General features: G+C 33.8%; 1 protein-coding gene across 2 annotated transcripts in view; it reads right to left on the reverse strand.

The window, feature by feature from the left end:
- LOC129269571 (TATA element modulatory factor-like) overlaps nucleotides 1-22,394 on the reverse strand; it is a 60,329-nt gene that overhangs the window by 28,600 nt on the left and 9,335 nt on the right. The window contains exons 2-5 of one of the 2 annotated variants that reach the window (XM_054907083.2): nucleotides 19,971-21,215; nucleotides 10,336-10,403; nucleotides 3,499-3,602; nucleotides 353-526 (exon numbers count right to left, since the gene is read on the reverse strand). In XM_054907083.2, coding sequence (XP_054763058.2) covers nucleotides 353-526; nucleotides 3,499-3,602; nucleotides 10,336-10,403; nucleotides 19,971-21,215 — 1,591 coding nt within the window. The remainder of the gene's footprint in view (nucleotides 1-352; nucleotides 527-3,498; nucleotides 3,603-10,335; nucleotides 10,404-19,970; nucleotides 21,216-22,394) is intronic. The other variant, XM_054907084.2, reaches the window with a different exon arrangement.

Raw genomic sequence — 22,394 nt, forward strand, 5'->3', positions numbered from 1 at the left:
TGACATTGCTATCGTTTAAAGCATTTAACCACTCATGCATGACTGTTCACATGAAAATGTCATGTCATACTGGAAGAGGAATATTGTCTGGTCATGATGACATACAATAATTTACCTTTAATCAAATATCTATATGGAATATTTTAACTTTTATAAGTGTCCAATAATTTTTTTTGCCGAGTGTATATATATATATAAATAAATAAATGAATGGTTTATTTGATGTTTTCATTAAATGACAATGATTGACCAAGACTTAAAAATTTACATACATGTATTTGAATTACAACATGCATACATGTACTTCACCATAATGAAATAGATCTTTATTAGAAAATCCCTCTATACTTACATGTCATTTAGAGCCTTCTGCATCTTTTGTGAATCTTTCTTAAATTGATCCCTTTCTCTATTTGCCAGTTGTAATTTTTTCTCCATAGAACTGATCCGTTGGGTGAACTCATCAGTCAGGTTTTGAAGATCGTATGTTTCGTTTTTCAACTTTTCCTCTGCCAGTGCTGCTTGACTGAATGAAAATGGGAGAAAATGGTACACATCTAGGTTGGTGGATGAATGCCGCTCTGTTCTGCAATATGTATAATTTTCCTTAATGTTTTTTTCTCCACAGAACTGATCCAATGTGTGAACTCTTTAGTCAGGTTCTGAAGACGTTAAATTTCATTTTGCAATGACAAGGGACAAGCTCCCTTGTTTTCAAGTTTCGCTTAATTTCACCAGCTATGCACATCCTGGTCGGTATGCAAATGAGGGGACTGATGACATCACTCACTATTTCTTTTGTATTTTATTATATAAAATATGAAATGTTCTAATTTTCTCCTCATTGTCCTGTGAAACAAAGTGTTATTCCGCCCTGAACATATGGGTATTACGGTATTGTTATCACATTTTATGGTTCAGTTACATGTACATGTAAGTTGGTTGGTAAAAGTTGAAATATTGTATAATTCAAACAATAAAAAACAAATAAATATATTGAGTGATGGACATCATCGACTCTCATTTGCATGTCACTGAGTTGTGTATAAAACTGTTTTGTGAAAAATAAGCGAAACTTTAAAATGTCATAACTTTTTTAGTTTACATCCGATTTTGATAAAAATTTTCAGCACTATGCATGTTTGATTTTTCTCTATTTATTCATATCAACATTTTTCTTGGGTGCACTTAACCTAGTACAGTACAATAGAGATGAGAGATTCTGGCCAAAAAGGGTTTTGAAACGTTTACTTTCAAACACACTCACAAACAATGACTCGGGCTCAGCTCAAGTGTGGAATCAAATTGAATTGCCATTTCTTTAATCATTAGGTCCCTTGCAGTAGTGCATGGTAAAAATAGCAATAATGTCTCCATATACGGTAGTCATCCAGTTCAGTAAGTTTGGGTGGTGAGATGAATCTATTTTGGGTTGTTTATTTTTACTTTTTTGTATTAGCAATCAAGCAATAAAAGCTAGTCAACCAGATTTACAGTGCAGTACGAAGCCAGCTGCCAGTCTATAGATAAATGCACCTCACAAAGAAGTGAAAAATTACAAGGAAATCTTAAAACACAGATATCACAAAATTTTTTGTCCATCCTGAAATTTACAAAAACAGAAATCTACACAATTAATTCACCGCATCAAAAACTGTTCAAGGTTATGCAGGCATGTTACAAACAGGTGTACATTTGTATCTACAGTATTTAGTAAAACATACAAAGTAAAATGTGTCAAGGAATACAAAAAAAAAGTTTGATTAAGCCTGTACAAGTTTGTATCCCAATATTACAATAAAGTAGCATCAAAGATAAAAACTTTAAAAAAAATTAAAACACAAAAATACAATGATGCAAAGTACAATTAGAAAAGGAGATAGATTATATTATATTCATAGGTTTATGTAACAACTAAATTAAACAACCCCCCCCCCAAAAAAAAAAAAAAAAACATGATATACAGAACATGTATTAGAGCAAACAGACATAAGATAACATAATATGACAAAATTTTTATAAATGACAAATCTTTCTGAGTTATGGTATGAGACAAAATTGTACAACAAAATTATCCCACAGATTTTTAGGCATTAGTTTGGATATGAAAGGTTGTGAAATCACATTTATGATGGAAGTATTAACATGAAAATGACTTCATGAAAGTAACTGTCACGAAAATAACATCATCAAAGTATTATAAAGAGGAATTAGTTCCATATCACTGGTCATAAAATTTGGTGTGAAGAGTTTTATATACCACGAATTTACAAGCCAGGAGTACCAGTACAGCTTGTGAAAATGGATAAAGAAATTGTCTAGCTGAAATAATCAAGATAACTACTACTCAAGGTTGTTCTGCATATGACATAATGGTAAGGAGTTACTGGAGGCTTACTATATTATTAAAAAAATATGTACTACATGTGTACATTGTAAATGTTGGGTTTATAAATACATGTATGTATGTGGTTTGGCTACACGTAGCCAAATGCTACGCAGTTGGGCATGGTGTTCCTCATTGTTCTCGACTTCTGAAAAGTGTTTCAATGAAGTGACTTGCTGGATGTTTTAATATACACCAAAGTCTGTTTCATCTGACACCTGTGTTTCTACGCTATAAGCCAATAATAATCAAGAAATGTTGTCCAGGTTCCAGACTTGACCAAATTCAAATTGGGCTTATTTTAATAACCATTACCAGGACAAAGGAGTGTGTGGGGTGAGGGTGGGGAGTCATTTCAATCCCCCTCCCATCAGATCTTAGTAATAAAAGTTCTGATCAACTAGTGTTCTTATGAAGTGTTTTTTACAAATTGTTATACAATTACATCAAATTATGAAAAGTACATTAAATGCCTCTTTCCTCAAATACAAAGGTCCCAGTGCCAAATATTTTGAAACAAAAATTTGTGGAAAGTTTTTTAAACTTAAGTTCATCATTTGTTATTTTTTTCTGTAATTATTTCATTTTTTCTTTATTCTCATTTCATCATTTTCATGACTGAATGTGTTCCAAACTTTCCTTTGGATCAATTACGAATGAAAGAATAAAATGGCTTTAAAATGGATGTGAAAAATAGGAGTGTTTTTATTAAAGCAATCAATGCAAACTACATGTACATTGTAGTATTTTTTATTACACATTGCTAAAAAATGTTGTTTTTCATTACAATTCTTTAAAATCAAAGCGGGCAAACATTTCATACACTTTTACTTAAAAATACATCTTTGGGAAAGATCTGGATATATCTAGGAGGTGATTTCAATGACACAACCTTCAAACTTTATTTTGATATAAAAAATGAAAATGAAATTGCCAAATTTGTCTGTTATCATATCAAGTATTCTTATTTTATCAACAAGGCTGAAAATCTAAATATTTCACAAATATTTGGTGATGGAGATTCCCCCAATGTACTGCGCATCTCTCCAATGCTGTCTAGTTTCCTTTTGAGCCATATCATGTGAAAAGCCCATGTTAGAAAGCGCACTTACTTTTTGTAATCTGTAACAGATTCCTGCAGTTCACCGTTTTGTTGACTGAGATGAATTATCTGAGCTTCTCTTGCTTCTAGCACTTGGGCCATCTCAGCTAGTTTCTGAAAACAAGAGTCAGAAAATGCAGATTTTGATTTGCACAACACCATCCAAAAAACTTTCAACACACATCATTTTCACAGTAAAAATATCAAATACGTCTTGCACTCCTGTAAACTACGTATACACAAACAGCACCACATACAGATCCGAGAAGCAAAATCATGAATAATAAAATGTAAAATAGCAGACAGAAACTGAAAAAAAAATCAACATGTTGGATACTTTAAATAAATTAAGTGAAAATCTGAAAGCACAATATGGCAATAAAGATATTTTAACTTTTTTAAATAAAAAAGATTTAGACTGCCAATTTGATTTTTTTAAAGTTTATTTTTGGAAATTTTGAAATGTTCAATGGATCAAACTCCACTTACAACACCAACAGAAGAAATGTCTCGCACGAATGTCCACTCACAACACTTGAGACAATTATGAGCCCTGGATTCTTCGGTATCTTCTGAGAAGTCCTTGACATGAGGATGACCAATTTATTAAAGACAGGGCTCATGAAAATTTTAATGATTATGTTTGCGCAACAAGCGTAACAAGAGGAGCCACAACTTGTCACCTGATAAGGTGTTTTCCATGGAGTCCTGATGATTAATAGGGTATACTGGTGGGTACATGTACATGTGTCCCTCTGTGAAAGTGCTGGCACCCCTTCCTTCGCATCAAAGGGTGCTGGCAGTTGGCCGCCCTGGGCAGTCAAACTTTTCTGTCTTCGGAAATCAGAAGCACCTCAAGAAAAAGATCAGAAGCACCTCAAGAAAAAGTCCTGTCTGCTCTCTTTATCTTTGCTCTAATTCACATTATTTCAAAAAAGAGTGGTTTTATCATTGCAGTGAAAACAGGTTAGCAGGTTGAAAAGAATGCCAGCTTTTGATCCTCCCCCCTTCAGTTCTGCTGGCAACAAACATCTTCCCTTGAATAGCTGGAGAACTGACTCCCAATTCAATGGCAATAAATCTGGCTTTAGGACCAGCTTAGTGGGTTTCTTGGGACAAATATTGACACACAGAAGGCTATTGAACATTGTGAGACGAAACAATATTATGACACTTTCCTCATGAATAATTCATAAATGAGGTCCACAGCCTATGACATACACTGTACATGTACAGCTTGCAGAGAGGGTTAGAGGGTCAGAGAGTGAATTAAATGAGGGGTGAAATATAGAGAGGAGATCTAGGGATGATATAGAAAGAGAAAGAGGGGGAGTGAGGGGAGAAACAGAGATGGGAGGGGGTATTCCCCCTTTAGTATTAAAGGAAACCAAAACCTAAGAAGAGAAGCAATCTTATTGGAAAGAGTAAAATGAGAGGAACAATTCACAAAAAAGTTTCATCAAAATCAGTTATGAAATAAGCAAGTCATGGACGTTTAAAAAGTCTTATACTTTCTATGGGGATCCTTATATTGGCAAACATGCTTAAAAATGGCTGATTTTGTGGACAACTCTCCATTTGTTTTGTACACAAATTTTCAGATTTTCCCCTTAATTTTACAGATTTCACATTAACTCCTCCTGACCTTGACATACTATGTAAGTGGTGTGAATTATATTTTCCAATGATATGTTGTGCTCAGAAGGAGGCAAGATGCAATTTGAAAGAAAATGAGGAAAATGAGGAAAATCTGAAAATTTGTGTACAAAACAAATGGAGAGTTGTCCACAAAATCAGCCATTTATAAGCATGTTTGCCAATTTGAGGATCCCCATAGAAAGTACAAGACTTTTTAAACGTCCATAACTTGCTTATTTCATAACTGATTTTGATGAAACTTTTATTGAATTGTTCCTCTCATTTTACTCTTTAAAATAAGACTGCTTCTCTTCTTGGGTTTTGGTTTCGTTTAAAAGTGCACGCAGTAAATATTGAACACATTCATCAGTGATTTCAACATATTTTGGTGTTGTGACCATGATCAGTCCAAAGGGGTACATGTAGCATGATTATCAATGAAGGGTTGTTTTTAACTTGAAATGTAAAGGGTGTCACAAATAACATTAATAAAATATCCTCAAACTACAAGTATAAATTCCTTGAAATACAAGTTATAGCGTAATCTAGAGAGGTTAAAGTCAATTATTCAGTTTACATTGCAGAGTGATCATCAAGGTCAAACCCTTGAATGAAGACAACACTAGGACCAGGGCCCCATTTTACAGAGAGTTATGATTGATCCAATCAACCACAACTACAATATGGAAAGCCAGCAAAGTCAACATCTGAAACACATGTTTGTTCAAAATATTTTGTAGATTTGATGTACATGTACTGTATATTCATTCATTCATAGTTTCCTTGAAAACTTGTGTGCCTCTCTTTGATTACAAACTAAGGACATTGTGAAAAATTCCTGAAGAAAAAATTATGACATTGATGCATTTCCATACTTTAGGTTGAATGGTTCAATCATAACTCTTTGGAAGACGGGGCCCTGGAAAGTCCGAAATCATTTTATTTTTAGTTTTAATCCTACTGTACATTGTAAATGGAAGAAACATATTAATGAAATTTTGAAAAATCTATATTTTTGAAGAATATGTTATGACAGATCTATGAACTTTTCAATTTTGATTTTATTATGACATCATTGTGATGTCTAAATACATGTACACCATCAGTCATTTATAGTGAATTCTTTTATTGAATAGTTCATGGTGACTATTTTACTCATAACAACTACATGTATACTTGCTTATAATGGTGTTACACTTCCTTTACTAAAACCTTCAGTAAAGTGCTCTACAATTTATAGTTCCAAGCAATGAAGCATCAATAAAGTTATGTGTTGATGATTTACAATTCACAGATACATGTAAAATCTAATTTTACTTAGACCATGAAGGTCCTTGCTTCATAAGTTTTTACCATCAAAAGTGAGTTTCCAAGGGTTTTTTCTGTATAATTCCATTGTTGAAAAGAGACGAGAGCAGTAGAATAAACAAACATGTTCATGCTTTTGTCTGCTTTTTGCATGGCACGGTAGTATTTCTGGAAATGTACACTACGGTACCGGTATGTATTCTCTTCTTATCTACTAGCCCGTAATTTAATAATCCCATATTATTTAATTAGAGTAAACAATATGAAATACACATCTACATGTACAAGATTTTTTTGTGTATTGTAAAAAATTATTCCGATACCATGCGCAGCAATTGTCAGCTCTACATTTTTATGTGAGAAAATAATGCACATGTAATTATGTGTATGCATTGATTATCAAACATGTGCCTCAAGACTAAATAATGATCCGAAGTTGAAGATGTCAACATTATTCCATGATTTTATAGGCAAAAACAAGTTTTGTTGGCTGTACCGACCTAAACAAAACCAGTTGATTCTTTTTTAATAAAGGGCAAGTCCACCCCAGAAAAATGTTGATTTGAATCAATAGAGATAAATTAAACAAGCATAACACTAAACATTTCATCAAAATCGGATGTAAAATAAGAAAGTTATGACATTTTAAAGTTTCACTTATTTTTCACAAAACAGTGATATGCACAACTCAGTGATATGCAAATGAGAGAGTTGATGATGTCACTCGCTCACTATTTCTTTTGTTTTTTATTGTTTGAATTATACAATATTTCAATTTTCACAGATTTGACAATAAGGTCCCTCTTGGTTGGACCACAATATGTTCAAACCTTGGTAATTCTACATGTTCATGGAGAAATGAAACCTTGTTTCTCATGACAATAAGGAGAAAATTGAAATATTTCATAATATATAATAAAATAAAAAAGAAATAGTGAGTTGGTGATGTCATCAGTCCCCTCATTTGCATACCAAACAGGATGTGCATATACATGTAACTGTTTTGTGAAATTAAGCGAAACTTAAAAATGTCATAACTTTCTAATTTTACATCCGATTTTGATGAAATTTTCAGTGTTATGCTTGTTTGATTTTGAGCGTGATCGGTTCATCACGGACGGACATTTGATAGATTTTGAAAACTTTGAAGGCTTGTAACAAATTGGGAATAAGATGAACAGGGTTCCTTTGTGTTTTATAGTGAAGGGTAGGACACAGTATGCTGAATGATGAAAGAAGTTTGTTGCCATGGTTACCTACAAACATAGGTATCCACTAAATGTGTCATATCACGGACGGACATGATAGATATGTGGTTTTCAGAATTTTTGTACATTTTTATTGTTTCTATCTAAACAGCTTAACATTGACCAATAATTGTTAATGCAACTAATACTGAGGTATGTTACTTTCTATGTTCAGCATATTGAATTCTTAACCAATATCAAACTTCTGAGATAATTGCAAATATTTTCCATCACGGACAGACACAATTAAAATACATTGAAAGTACCTTGTAAAAAGTTCTTATTACTTTTTTGGGGAACAAATGCTATTGTATTGATGATTTGTACATTTTTTAATATGATTAAACAGTATTAGTTGCACAATCAAGTTGCTACAACTTCAATCAAGTTGCTACAACTTGATTTAAGTTGTAGTAACTTGATTTCTATGCTAGACGCACAGTATAATCTAGACATATGATTGCTTTTAAACACGTTTCTTGTCAAAATCAAATGTAAAGAATGTCCTAGTGCACATTGTCTTCTTTTTCAAATTATAGAATACCTGTACCAAATCAACATCTAGTTGATCAATGATCATGTTGATTCAAGTATTTTTATGGTATATCATGATGATACATGTTAATACATTTTAAGGCATTAATTTTCCAAGAGCAAAGATGTTTTTTAGGTCTATAAACTAAATCCACAAGATTCACAGGTTGCTGATCCTTATGCTTGTTTGGTGGATTAAGTATGTCCACAACACTTGTCAGAGGCTCTCTTCAAATTCACCTTTTGCCCCATAACATCAACAGCCCTCATGTATTTAGGCCCTGACCGAATCAAAAATTGAAATTGATAAATCATATACCAATCAAAAGCTTATTAAACTTCTAAACAATGCAGTGCAAGCTTTACAAATAGTATGCATTTTCACAGTTTACCAGATAAGCAATTTGTTTAAAATTAGCTCCAAAATGGACTTTGAAAAAAGGTATTCTTGTACTTTTCACAAGCCTCAAGACCCTGATGTCATGTTCTGTTAGAAGCATTGTGAATCCATAGGTTTGTACATTGAAAAAAATGATGATTTTCTGCTTATCAGATTATGCATTCTATTTCTACTTTCTTCTTTTCCTTCACTTTCTGCAAGCTTGAATTGATGAAGTACAGCTTTGGACCAGTTCTTGCCATATTTTATTTCCTGCTTTTTTTGGCATACATGTAGCTTTCCACCTCTATCTGCATTCCAATTATGTTTAACAATTTTTTCCTGACAACAATTTAGCTCCAATAACAGGCAAACAAAGATATCACAAAAATTGTGAAGAATTGTAGGTTTCCATCCATATGAGTTCTGAATAATTCTCAGTGCCATTTTTCACTGAAAATTGAAACTAATTTTAAATTCATAATCTGCTCAGCATAGTTTCTCATTTGCATATGGATCATTCCACAGTATAGCAGTATTTGCTTTTATATTGCTCACTTGTCCGTCCATGAGAATTAATGTCCGTCCGTGATCATTTTTGATTGATTTATGATATGCATAAAATGTATTTTTTTTAGCTATGTTCAAATAAAATGATGTACAGTGTCTAGTGATAAAGAATAAAAAGCTGAATCTATACATATTATCCATATCATAAACTCAATAAAAAATAATCACGGACGGACATTTATTTCATCACGGACGGATATTTCAAAATGGAAATGTTAACATCTACCAGAAAAATTTACTTCCCATATTTTTTTCTACTAATTTATGTTTGATGATAGATTAAGGTTCAGAGTGCAAAAACATCCAAACCAAATTAGAGTAACTTTGAAAACAATAAAACGAGAGTGAATTGAATTTGAGTGAATTTACTTTGTCCGTCCGTGATGAAATTAATGTCCGTCCGTGATCATTTTTTATTGAGTTTATGATATGGATAAAATAAAATGTATGGATTTCAGCCATGTTCAAATACAATGATGTACAGTGTTTAGTGAGATACCTCTACACCTTTTTATTTTTTATTTCTATATTGATAAAGAATAAAAAACTTTTCATCTTTTTTTTCATCACGGACAGAATGGAAATGATAACACTTACCAAAAAAAATTACTTCCCAATATTTTTTTTCTACTAATTTATGTTTGATAATAGATGACTGTTCAGAGTGCAAGAACATCCAAACCAAATAAGAGTAACTTTAAAAACAATAATACTAGAGTGAATTTAATTTGAGTAAAAATGTCCGTCCGTGATGAAAGGTAACAGCACCCCCATGAATAAAAAGGACTATTCCAGTACTTTCGGAATCATCAATCTTCATGAAACTAAGTTATTTGAAACCTGAGATATCAAAGATTATTTTAAAAGCAATTTTGATAGAAGTACCTAAAAAAATTCACCTCAATGTTAACCCTTAACCGATCATGCTCTTTTTCTCTTTTTATTCAAATCAACTTTTTGTTGGGGTGGACTTGTCCTTAAATTTTTTCAATTTCATTCAAATTTGAGGGGGAAATCATGTGAAATTTCTGACCTCAATTTGTTAATTACCAGGAGTAGAATATCATCTTGCTTCTTTTTAAGTTTCAATGTTACAAATCACTAATATTCATGATTTTTCGCAATTTTACATTAAAAATACAAAAAAAGAGGAAAGGAAATCAATACTTACCTTAAGTAGTTTTTGTGGTTGAGTTGCACTGTTTTGGTCAAACCCTTCCTCACCTTCAGGACTGGCTGCTGGAAAATCAAGTTAAAAGGATCAAGATTATTTTCAGAGCTCTTTCCTTTTGCTCCTCAGATATCAGCGGTATTGCCTTCCAATTGACAGTTACTGTCAATTAAAAGCATGCTCTATATGCATATTGTGTAGTACAGTAGTTACTCAACAGTGTCAACACAGAACCGGTTTTCAAAATCGAAAAAGAAATGGTAATGGTGGTGAGGATGATGATCATGATAAAAACAACATTGATTAAAATGATGAGAGATGGTGCGCTTATTAAAGGATGACATTGTTAATTTCATCCAAATCTACTATTTACCAAAAGATTTAATAAATGAATAAAAAATTGCTTTGATAATATACTGTACATGTAAATGTAGGTACAATAAATCCAGGTACAGAAAATACAATGTACAAATGTACAGAACAAGGTGACCAATTCTAAAATGAGTCCTGAACTTTTAACTCAAATGACTTTCTTAAGTATATACAATTCAAAAGAATTTTCACTCCTATTTTATTTACATGATCTCTTGATGTCAGAGCATTTGTCCCTGATCTTTTCAACGCATATATATCACACACAACTTAAATTAAACAGCTTAGAGTGAAATTTCTACACTACTACAGCTTAAACATCTTTCATGTAAACAATTTACAACATGTGTACATGCACATTTTATTTGTACTAATGAAGAAGAGGTTGCTTAAAATCCAAATAAATCAAATGACAATGAGGGGAGGGGACCCAATTGTCTATTAAAACAGTAATGTTTGAACAAGCAGTGATTTTTTTAAAAGTCTACATGAGAGTGTTTAGAATGTTCTTCTTCATTGACGTCATCTTGGCTTTAGATCAGTACAGTGTAAAGGCTCGTATGTACATGTACAGACTGAACTTTGACAAACACACATCCATTTCTTCCTCCAAGGAAATTTTGAGATCGTTTCGTGTTATAATTAATGCAAGTCACTTTTTCTATTTATTTCTACACAGGTTACCTGTCCAGTTAAGAATCACATAAAGATATGATTGTCTTTAGGGTCTTTAATGGTCAGGCCCCAAGTTACATCAGATCTCTTGAACTTAAAATCCTGATCTCATGACCATCATTTCATAGCTCACAAGATACATGTACGCTCACACTGCAAGTACCCCCAACACAAGACTACAGCAATATTAGGAGATACAGGTTATTTCTTATATCAGCCCCCAACTATGGAACAAACTTCCCCTCGACATTTGAAATTTAACAACTTTACATATTACATTAATTAAAAACCTTTCTATTCCAATAGTATCCACAGCATCTGGGAAGCTCTTGCACCACAATAGAATAAATATAAATATTTTTGTGCTCTATAAATGCATTATTATTATTATTTTTTTTTTTTGGGGGGGGGGGTTATTGTTGAAATTTTATATTGTTTTAATTTATTCATGTTTTACTCATTAATTTGTTTCATAATCATGACCATCATCATCAATGTTATTACCATTATTATTATAACCATCATCATTATTATTATTTTATTATTTATCATTATTATTATAATCTTAACTATTATTATTATTATCATCATCATTATTACTGTATTATTTTCATTTTATACACTTTATTTAATTTATTTTGGCATTTTTCATATCTTTTTTTTTTTGAGGGAAGGGGTGCACTTCTCTTTCTTTCTTTTATTTTTCAATATTCTTACAGCCACATGTACATCAAAATCTTTCCAGGACAAAATGATAACCCAACCCAACTACATGTAAGACTCTTGATTGAGGAGAAAGCCATGAAGGCATAGATTTTCACAAGTTTGCATCTTTGACACAAAGATTGTTTTTTTTTTCAATTCCACTTTAAAGTGTTATGCTTCAAAGACTCCCATTTTGACAGATGAATTAGTACATGAAGGAGGCAGAGTGCAAACAATAACATCCCTCAATGCAAAGTCTGTTTCTATAGTATCCAACTCCCAGGCACTGAAATTTGCTTCTTGGTGTTAAGCTGGGCACTACTTTGAACTTACCGCACAGTGGCGGCAGAACAGTATACCCAAGTATGATGTCACAGATCAGAACAATTTCCACAACACAAGTTTACTAGGAGTGGACAAATCCATTCTTTTTACACCTAGCAAACAATAGACTGGTCCAAAATATAAACTTTCCCAATCTCAGTGATCTGTAATCTAATCTGTTAAATCAACTTTCTCATTCATATTGACAGGATGACCTGTTTGAATTTTACTTTAAACATGGCTCTACATTGTACACATGTTCATTGTACATTCAAATTTAGAATCTGCCTAATTTTCTTTTATATCTGAGCACTTATTTCCAGCCCTTATACCCTCTATCCTCAAACAAGCACTTAGTGATTTTCTTCCTCTCTTTTTCATTAAAAGAGGGCAGCAAACTGATTTTAGGGTACATTGGACATATAGGGCTGACCACTGGACAGTGACACAAACTGGTCACTTCCCAAACTAATGTAGACCAAAGCAATAGGCCTGGATAAAGGTAAAAACTTCTGTAAGTTTTTTTCTGGGGGGGGGGGCTACATTTAACAACACTAAATCTGCAACATTAGATAAGCTTTAAAAGTCAACAGTGAATTGGGATTCCAGGCTCTTTGTTTCACTCTCCAGGGCTCTTTCGACTATCTCAGAGGCAAAATTGCCCTGAGCTCATATGTAATTATTTTCCTGCCTGAATATCAATATCATTAAGGTATTATTCAAAATTTGCAACAAAAAATCAAAATCAATTTTAAATTAAATCTATTATAAAAGGGGAAACTGTAAAATTCAAAGTTTCAACTACCGGGTATATAATGAAAAAAAAAAGTCCAGGGGGCCGTTTCATATTAAACCGTTCGTAAGATAAGAGCGACTTTAAGAACGACTAGTGATCCTTCCTTGTGGTAAATGATGTTCACCATCAATGGTGATTATTTAGCGCATAAAAGTCACTCTTAACTTACGAACAGCTTTACATATGTATGAAACACCCACCAGGTGTACATGTACATGTAAGTCATAATATGCTGTACATAAATCTGCAACTTTTTTTCAAAGTAAATTATAAATTTCCATTTTAAATTTGTTTATAAGAAATCATAACCAGAATTTTTCTATTGGAGACTCTGACTGTACATACATCTAGTGTACCTGTACATGAAACTGTATCTAAAATAAAAGGAAAGTGCTCAGTTACTGAAAACATCGTGAGACATTGATTTCATTTTTTTCAATCAATAATTTCATTGAACTTTCACTGGCCTGTGATCTGGGGGGTGTTTCATCAATATTTTCGTCCGACAACTGTCAGCGCTGACTAAAATTGTCAGCGCTGACAATTTAGTCAGCGCTGACAAAAATTCGTTTCATCAAACTCTCGGAGCTCCTCTGACTATTGTCAGAGAATTTTTATTTTACAAATCGTCTTGAACGAGGTTCGCTGACTAATTAGGCCACGCCCACTCCCAAAGTCGTGAAAAAGATGTAAAATTGATTGATGTTTTCGCCACGACGATTCGAAATGAAACGAAGAAATGAGAAGAAGCGAAGGTCCTCGTAGAGGTGAATGAGGATTTTACCGTAAGTAAAACCCTTCAAAATGTCGTTCATATTGTATGTAAGGTGATTGAATTATTCGTTGTGCGTGATTATCAAATGAATTACAAGAAAAGAGGATCTTCTGGCAGGACCCCTGTCGATACGATCGGTGAACTTGACAGTACAAAATCCAGTCTAGTCCCATACCCGTGTTTCTGTGTCTGTAGAACTATCTCAGGTCCAAACTAACGACACGGCTCACGGCTGTCACGTTTTTATGATCCGCACATGGCTGCAATGTTATAAATTTTGCAAAGAGAATTCTTTATATTGTTCTCCCTTTATGTCATTATATGTTGCAAATCATATTTTTTCATTTCCTTTGGTTTTGTAATAATTTTGTTGCTCGGTGTAGTCGGAGATTGGCTTGATCACCAGGCAAACCAGCGTGTGCAATTGTAAATGTACACATATCCAATGGGGCCATCCTAATTCTGTGTTACAGAAATTGGAATTGAACAGGAGCTAAATCACATGGTAATAGTGTGAGTGGTAAATTTGTAAAGTGGATGTTCTCAACTATTAATGTAGGCTTAGCCTTAGCAAGTCACAAGTCGAATGAAGTGAAGGCTCTCGACAGCTGTCGAGGATTCGGGCGGGGGGGGGGGGGGGGTGATGCGATTGTGGCAGAGGTGCGTTCACACCCAATAAAAATTAAAATCTAGATATAAAAAAATTATTAGATCTAAGTTTTAAATAGTGCAACCGGCCCGTGGCCGTACTGGTATAGCTTATACTTTATAGGCCTAGATCTATCTTAAATTATCTTTGACTTTGCGCACCCAAGTGAAATGAGCCATTTCATAGCTCCCTTTAAAAAAAAATATTGATCGTCCAATTTGGGGGAGACGAAATAATGCTCTTCATTTGTGTGCGATTATGAAGTTTGTTTGGCTTTTATTTTTCTAAGTCAATTTTTTAGACAAATTACTATTTAGCATGAATCTGCAATAGCATCGGTGTTATTGGGGTAAATAAATTAAATTATTGTTGATAATGTCTCTTAATCTATTTTTTGAAAAATACTGTCGTACCACATAAAGTTAGAGTCTAGTCATACCTAACCTTAAATAGCATGTAAAGGTTAAAGGTCTCTTCATTAGAAAAAAATATAGGAGAATATGGAATGGATCTCATCAATCCCAAGTATTTTTCTGCCTTGAATCTCATATTAAAGTTCCATTGAACAAAGGTCACAGTCCAGAAATAGTTGACAGTTTGATGGTTTGATGGGGATGCAATTTGCTGCAGTTATGAATTAGGAGCCTATTCATATTTTTTATTAATTTGATTGTGGCTTTTAACCGGCAAGGTATCCAAGCGCTATTGAGTTAGAAAAAAACTTTTATTTTTATTTTTTAATTAAAAAAAAAAATTATTGAAAAAGCTGTTTTACTATTTTGTATGGTTAATGTGTTAATTACCGTCTTGTTTATAATCAAGTGAAAATTATATGAATTAACAAGGATAAATTGTTGACCGATTGTTGGTAAATTCTATAAATTTCAGGATAATAAAAGAAGAAAAATGATTGGTATATTCGATCATTCCCCTTTATGAAATGTCAACAATATTCATTGAAGGTGCAGTATTTTTCAATGATCACTGTAAATCTACATATTTTCTTTGCTACATGTATAACAATGTGATATTATTAATATTTTAATTTCAGACTATGGACATTTGAACAGTATGCAGAAGAAGACGGATCTGGAACTAGAAAGCAAGGCTCTGACTGGTCTACTACAGCAAGGAATGTGCCAGCGGCCAATTTGATGAACATGTGACAGAAGATTTGGCAATGGGTGAAGAAATACTGAGATTGAAATGCAACCACAGGTAACATGTAGACTAGTAAAATGCGATAATGATTAAAAAATAATGAAGGATATTGTTTTGGTTGCAGAATGTAAAATCATAAAAACCCACATCAATGACAATGAAATCGGACTGTGACCGGATTTTCTATTTAAAGTCAGTTTGAAATGCAAACATTACATAAGCATGAAAGACATAATAGATTCAATATATTTTGCATGTTAGCTGCAGGGTCAGCAGAACGGTTTTGAAAGTGAGGGGGCTGAGCCGAAAGGGGGGGGGGGCTGACCAATGCAAAAAATCATAAGCAGATGGTCAATTTTACATTTTTGTACATGGTTTTGGAAAACAGTGCGGGGGCTGAAAAATATGAAATGACCATCTGGTTACGATTTTTTGCATGGTCAGCCCGTTCACTGTAAAAACCGTTCCGCTGACCCTGCAGCTAACATGCACCCCCCCCCCCCCCGCCGGTTTCCGGAGCCCCTGCTCTCACCCCTCAATCCATTTAGCACTACTTGCTCATGTGTATGTACATACAAGCTACATTGTGAGGAATAATTTCACTTTTTAAGTTTCTCAGCCAGAGCATATGTCATTTTTACTATTGTTTGTATTTTTTATTAACATAATAAAAACTTGAACCCTTTATTTACCCCCTTCTATATGAAACCTGGTAATCAAAAGATGTTTTATTTCCTGTTTTTAGACATGTACATATACATGTGAGAAGAAATACCAGATTATGGCAAATATTTTAATTAGTTATTTCAATACTATTTTTCCTTCAGGTGGAGGCTTCAACCAAACTTTTCAGACAGACATGAGATACAAAGTTACACAAGTATAAATGGTTGAAGGTTTAGGAGAGCCAGACAAGAAGGCAGGAAATGTGATGTCACTTGTAAGTTAAAACACTCTTAATTATGACTGCCTCACTTTGGCGAAGAAAGTAAAGTCACATTAAAAAAAATATTAAATTACTGGTACTGCTCTCTTCTTTATTTGTTCTACTCAAATATTTGAAAACAATGACATCTCTAAGTGCTTAGATGCTTAATTGATTAATGGTGATATTTATTGGACAGTTGTAAAACAACCAATATCAATCAATGCTAGATGGTGTGACTTGCTTTCTATTGCCAAAGTAGTAAATGAATGTTCCATTGTTCTGCATTCCTATTAGACCCCCCCCCGCCCCATCACCATCTGCTTTGTATGGGAGTAACACTGGAAGATTACCCCCCCCCCAAAAAAAAAAAATCTTGCCTGTTGATTGTGCACTCGCTTCAGAAATCATGCTGCTGTTCCTGATGTTGTTTTTTTTTAAATTTAATATGATAACATGACTCTTGCATGAAATCAGCATTTGGCTCAAGAAATAAAGACCAAATGTGATAATTTTGGATTTTGACTCCCTTTCTTTGGTAAACCAATGAGAAAAACCCAAGTCATTAAAATCAATTGTGTATAAAAAAAGAGGAAATTTTAATCATTTTCTTATGCATTTCTTTGTTATTAACTTTTTTGTTTTCATTGTTTAATAAGGCTTTGGTGACAATATTTTAACCATTTAGAACTTAAAGTTCTTATTTCAAACATTAGAAATAAAAAAATGTTTTAACAATGATAATTAAATTAAGAATAAATGACTGATATCAATAATGATGGAAATTGATATCTTTATTAATAAAATATCACATGCTCTATAAATTAAATCCATTTCAGTTACTTCCATGAACATGGACAGCAGCAGGAGCAACAACAGCATCAGCAGCTGAAACTACAACTGCAGTAAGAGATGCAACAACCACACCGACAACATCAACAGCAGCAGGAGCTCCAACAATCATGCAGGGAACATCGGGCGCAACATAAATAACTTCATCAAGAGATGCAACAACCACAGTGGTAAACATCAACAGCAGTAGCAACAACGACAGTAGAAACAAAGCAAACAGCAAGGATTTTAACAAGCAATCATACAAGCAACAACACAAGCGACAACATCAATAGATGCCTCAGGAGATGCAACAGCCACACTCGTAAACAGCAGCAGTAGCAGCGATGACAACAGCAACCACACAGGCACCACCTTGAGCAACATCAGTAGCAAAAATAACTAATTGCACCAGGAGATGCAACAACCACACCCACAACACCAAGAGCAGCAAAAACAAACAGCAATTCCAGCAATCACGATGACAACAGCAGCAGCAACACCAACAACACTAATGAACATTGAAAAAACTTGTACAAAAGTCAATGAGGTCGCATTTTTCAGACATTATCAGACATTATTGATTAAAAAATGCACAATGATTTATTTGGGTTAAAGAAAATTATGTTTGAAAAAATGTGTACATTTGAAGATGTTTCCTATGTATTGATTGATATAATATAGTTTTAAAGATGAAAATATTATTCTTGAAATGTCTACTTTTTATTTGTCATTGACTAAAAATAAATACATTTTCTTTGAATTTTCTCAATGAAATGAAAAATAAGCAATTTATTAAAATGTTACATTCAAAATCAACTGAAATTGATCGATTTTAGCTGCAAAGGCCCTCAAAAGGCTGATTAGTCGGTGAAAATAAGTTTTGTCGGTAGGTGAAGGCCACCGACAAAATTAGTCGGTGGTTTCCAATAATTTGTCGGAGAAAATCACCGACAAATTTTCATGAAATGGAATTTAGTCGGTGATGGCAAAATTGTCGGTGAAAATGAAATTAGTCGGTGAAAATCACATTTAGTCGGAGAAAACCACCGACTAATTGTTTGATGAAACGCCCCCCAGGTTTCTCAATATACAACTCATGATGAAGGGTATTAATTTTGGTTTGGCTCAGCAGATTTTTTGTGTCGCAAACTTTGGTTCTGTTTTGAGTTTGATGCCTCAAAAAAGATAGAAAAAGGGAAAAAAACAATTCCTTTCACTAGAATCTTATTACTAACAATTTTGGTTTACAAAGATAGATATTTATTTAATATTTAATCATGAATGTGTTCTTTTTTAATTTTTGTTTCCAAACAGAACAAATTATTTTGTTATAATAGACCAAATCAAAGTGAAAAGTTAAAAAGAAAACAAATAAAAAGACAGGAATGAAAATTAGCAAGATAATTAAAGATAAGGTAATAAATTTTTTTTCTTCAGATTTGACAATAAGGACCAACTTGACTGAACCATACAGTATTGAACAATGCTAATTCCACATGTTCATGGAGGAATGAAGCGTTGTTTCACTTGACAATGAGGGGAAAATAAGAACATTTCATTTTTCATAAAATAAACTACAAAAGAAATAGTGAGTGGATGACATTCAGTCTCCTCATTTGCATAACAACCAGGATATGCATATCTGTTTTGTGAAATTAAGCGAAACTTTAAAATGTCATAACTTTCTTATTTCACATCCGACTTTGATGAAATTTTCGGTGTTATGTTTGTTGGCTTTTTCCCTTTTTATTCAAATCAACTTTTTGTTGGGGTGGACTTGTCCTTTTAAAGAAAAATGTTTGACATGCAGCCCTACTCATCATTTACATACCACCCTGGTTTTACATCTATTTCACCATTTTATTAAAAAAAAATCAAAACTAATTACAAATTATTCAAAACAAAATAATTATTATTTTCAAAAATTAACGGTCACCCTATTAAGAAAAAAAATCCAAATTCAATGAACTTTTCAGTGTTTGTTTGGTTACTCTCTCTTCATATCTACATGAACTTAGAACTTGTTTGAATTGACTTGACCTTTAAAATCCATTTACAATGAAATTTTTGATGTTATACAGTACATGTCTGCTTGTTTGATTTTTACCCTACATTTAATGATATTGACATGAACTTGGACTGAATTACAAAGGCCCCTACCATATTATTGTAGCAACTCCCGCCAAAATATCAGAGTGACTGATTAACACTTCCTTACGCTCTAAATAATTCTTGGTTCAATACAAAAATTGGTGTGCCAATTTTTCAGCAACATTTCCCCACCTTGCCCAAGATAAAAAGCTTCATTTCTTAAAAGTTTATTTGAGAAATTAAAAATTATTGGAGAATAAAAATTTGCAGGCAGGAAAGAGGACAGAAAACAGGCGTAACAAATATGGTTTGAAACATTTGCACTTACCTTTCAAGGTATCTTCATTTACAGATCTTGGTGTGTCCTCTTCCTGAGGTGACTGTGGCGATGATTTATGGCTCTGAGAGTCCTTAGGGGTAGGTGTGGAGGTACGCTCTTCCTGGATGATATTCCCCTCTTCTGAACTGGACCTAGGACGCTCGTCAGTGCTCGAGGATGGAGTCAGTTTATCGTCCTGATCTTCTGACTCAACATCGGCTGAGTATGAAGGAGACACACGGTGAATAAGAGCCATGGAGGCCTGCTCGACGATGTTTCCAACATCTTGGCTCTGCGCACTGGCATGGATAGGATCCTGCATATCATTGAAGCGCCCTTCGGAGATGATACTAAAGTCACTATCAGTGGGACTGCGCTTCCCATTCGAGGATGATGAATAGTGCTTTGGAGATGCATTCTCTGGCGACTCCCTGGTGTCGTAAAGATAGACAGAAGACTGCTCACTGGCTGTATGTTCATTTATCACAACAAAGTCACTATCACTCCTGACAGACGTCTGTTCATCGGTGTTCTCTGATTCTGACTTTGTGTCAAGGTCGCTACTCTTGCAGCGACTTGGGATAGACTTTTCTACTTCATCTTCACCTGCCTCAACAGTACCAGTACTTGTGGAATTACTACTCTCGAGGCTTTGCCCTAGAGGTTTGTCCATCATGTTGTCATTCTCTTCTTCAAGTTCTCGAGCATCTGATGACTTTACCAACAAGAAGCTCTCTGTTGACTTGACAATTTCAGGATTTATTGCACTATCCTCTGACTCTGGGATGCTCGAGTCCTGGTTAGCTATGGAGTCCTCCTTGGGGGTTTCAGGAACACCTTCTGTTGGAGGAGCAGTACTCTGTGGCAAAACTGGCTCAGGCAGTCCTACATCAACATGCAAGGGTTGCAACACAGCTTCACTCTTTGCTTCTCTGCTGTCTGCCTTCCTTGAACCCAAATGGGATTTCTTGATGGACTTTCCAACTCTCCTCTCTGTATCTCTTTCATCGGAATCATCACTGTCTTGTGATGGAATCTTGCTCTTGGTCTTTGAGCTCTTTGCTGACATTGAAGATAATCGAGTAGGTTTCTCACCATGACTTTCCTTGGCAGCATCTTCCACTTTCACTGGTGTCTGAAGTTTCTTGCCCAAGGTTTTCTTTGGCTGGCTTGTAGGTTCACTCCCAGAGAGGAAGGAATTGAAAAATGTGTCATCTTCAGGGGTAATCTTGCTAGCCTTAGATCTTGTAATTTCTGTTAGAATAAATTGAAGAAAGGGAAATACACATGTAATGATAAGAAATTACGTTTTTTGAAGGCGAGGGGGTAATGTGGCATAATATACTCCACATTTAACTTGAGTACATTAATTTCCAGCAATTAAGAAAAAAAAAAGTAGATTAACAATTGTGCAGAAAAATTCATTTTAGATCACGGAAGTGAGGGAATTCATTTAGATGACTAAAAGACTACAGGGAGTCATTTGTGAAGAAACTATTTTGAGAAATCTCAAAACCCTAATTGATAACCGTCTCTTTCTTATCAAACTTTTGTATAGAGCGATAGCCCATAACGATTTATTTTCTGAAATAAAAAGAAAGGATTCCTCTGAACATTGCATTTCACCCAAGGCGTTCTTGCATCTGTTTATTTCATGTCCTCAAATACAAGCTTTGTGACAAAATACAATTGGTTGAATCAATCAAAGCAAAATAAAAATATTTTCAGATTTTGAAAGGATGTTTTAAAGTATTCAGGGAGACTCCCTTTAATATGTTATACATTTTTCTATCATTAAAATATTTTTTACATCTCTACAAATATCAAAATAAGATCCCTGACTTTGTTTGCTTTTAAACCTTATTCGATGAGTAACATAGAAATTGAATACAATATTGCTATTAAACAAAAGGTTAACTTTCTGGAGGTTTGATTTTTCTTTACATTCTCTTCTATTGGTGCACTATAATTACAGGGTGCTACATAAGCACTTGCCTGATTGCCCGGGGCAAGTAAAAGTTAGAGTCGGCCAAGTATTTTGAAGTAAAGATCAAAACTACTTGCCCGAATTGGGCAAGCAAAATTCACACAGTAGAAAGCAAAATTCTCAGTGGAATGACCAAAAGTAAGGTCGATATGATATGATATTGACCCTAATTTTGGTCATAGCAGGCAAAATAAAATCACTTTGGAAAAAGAAAAGCAATAACAAGGTATATCAAGGGTTAATGGTTTATAAAACCGCAAAACTTTCTTTTGAAGAGGTAAACCTTTTTATTTTCAAGGATTTTTGGGGGCAAGTGAAGTAGATTTTTGAGCAAGTATATTCCAACTATTTAAAAATTTACTTGTCTGACTGGGCAAGCGCTTCTAATTCTCTTCATTTATTTGTAATTTTGTGTTGAGTATGTTGTTATGTATTCTTAATAGATA

Source organism: Lytechinus pictus, chromosome 10 (genome assembly GCF_037042905.1).
Source record: "Lytechinus pictus isolate F3 Inbred chromosome 10, Lp3.0, whole genome shotgun sequence".
Classification (NCBI taxonomy): domain Eukaryota; kingdom Metazoa; phylum Echinodermata; class Echinoidea; order Temnopleuroida; family Toxopneustidae; genus Lytechinus; species Lytechinus pictus.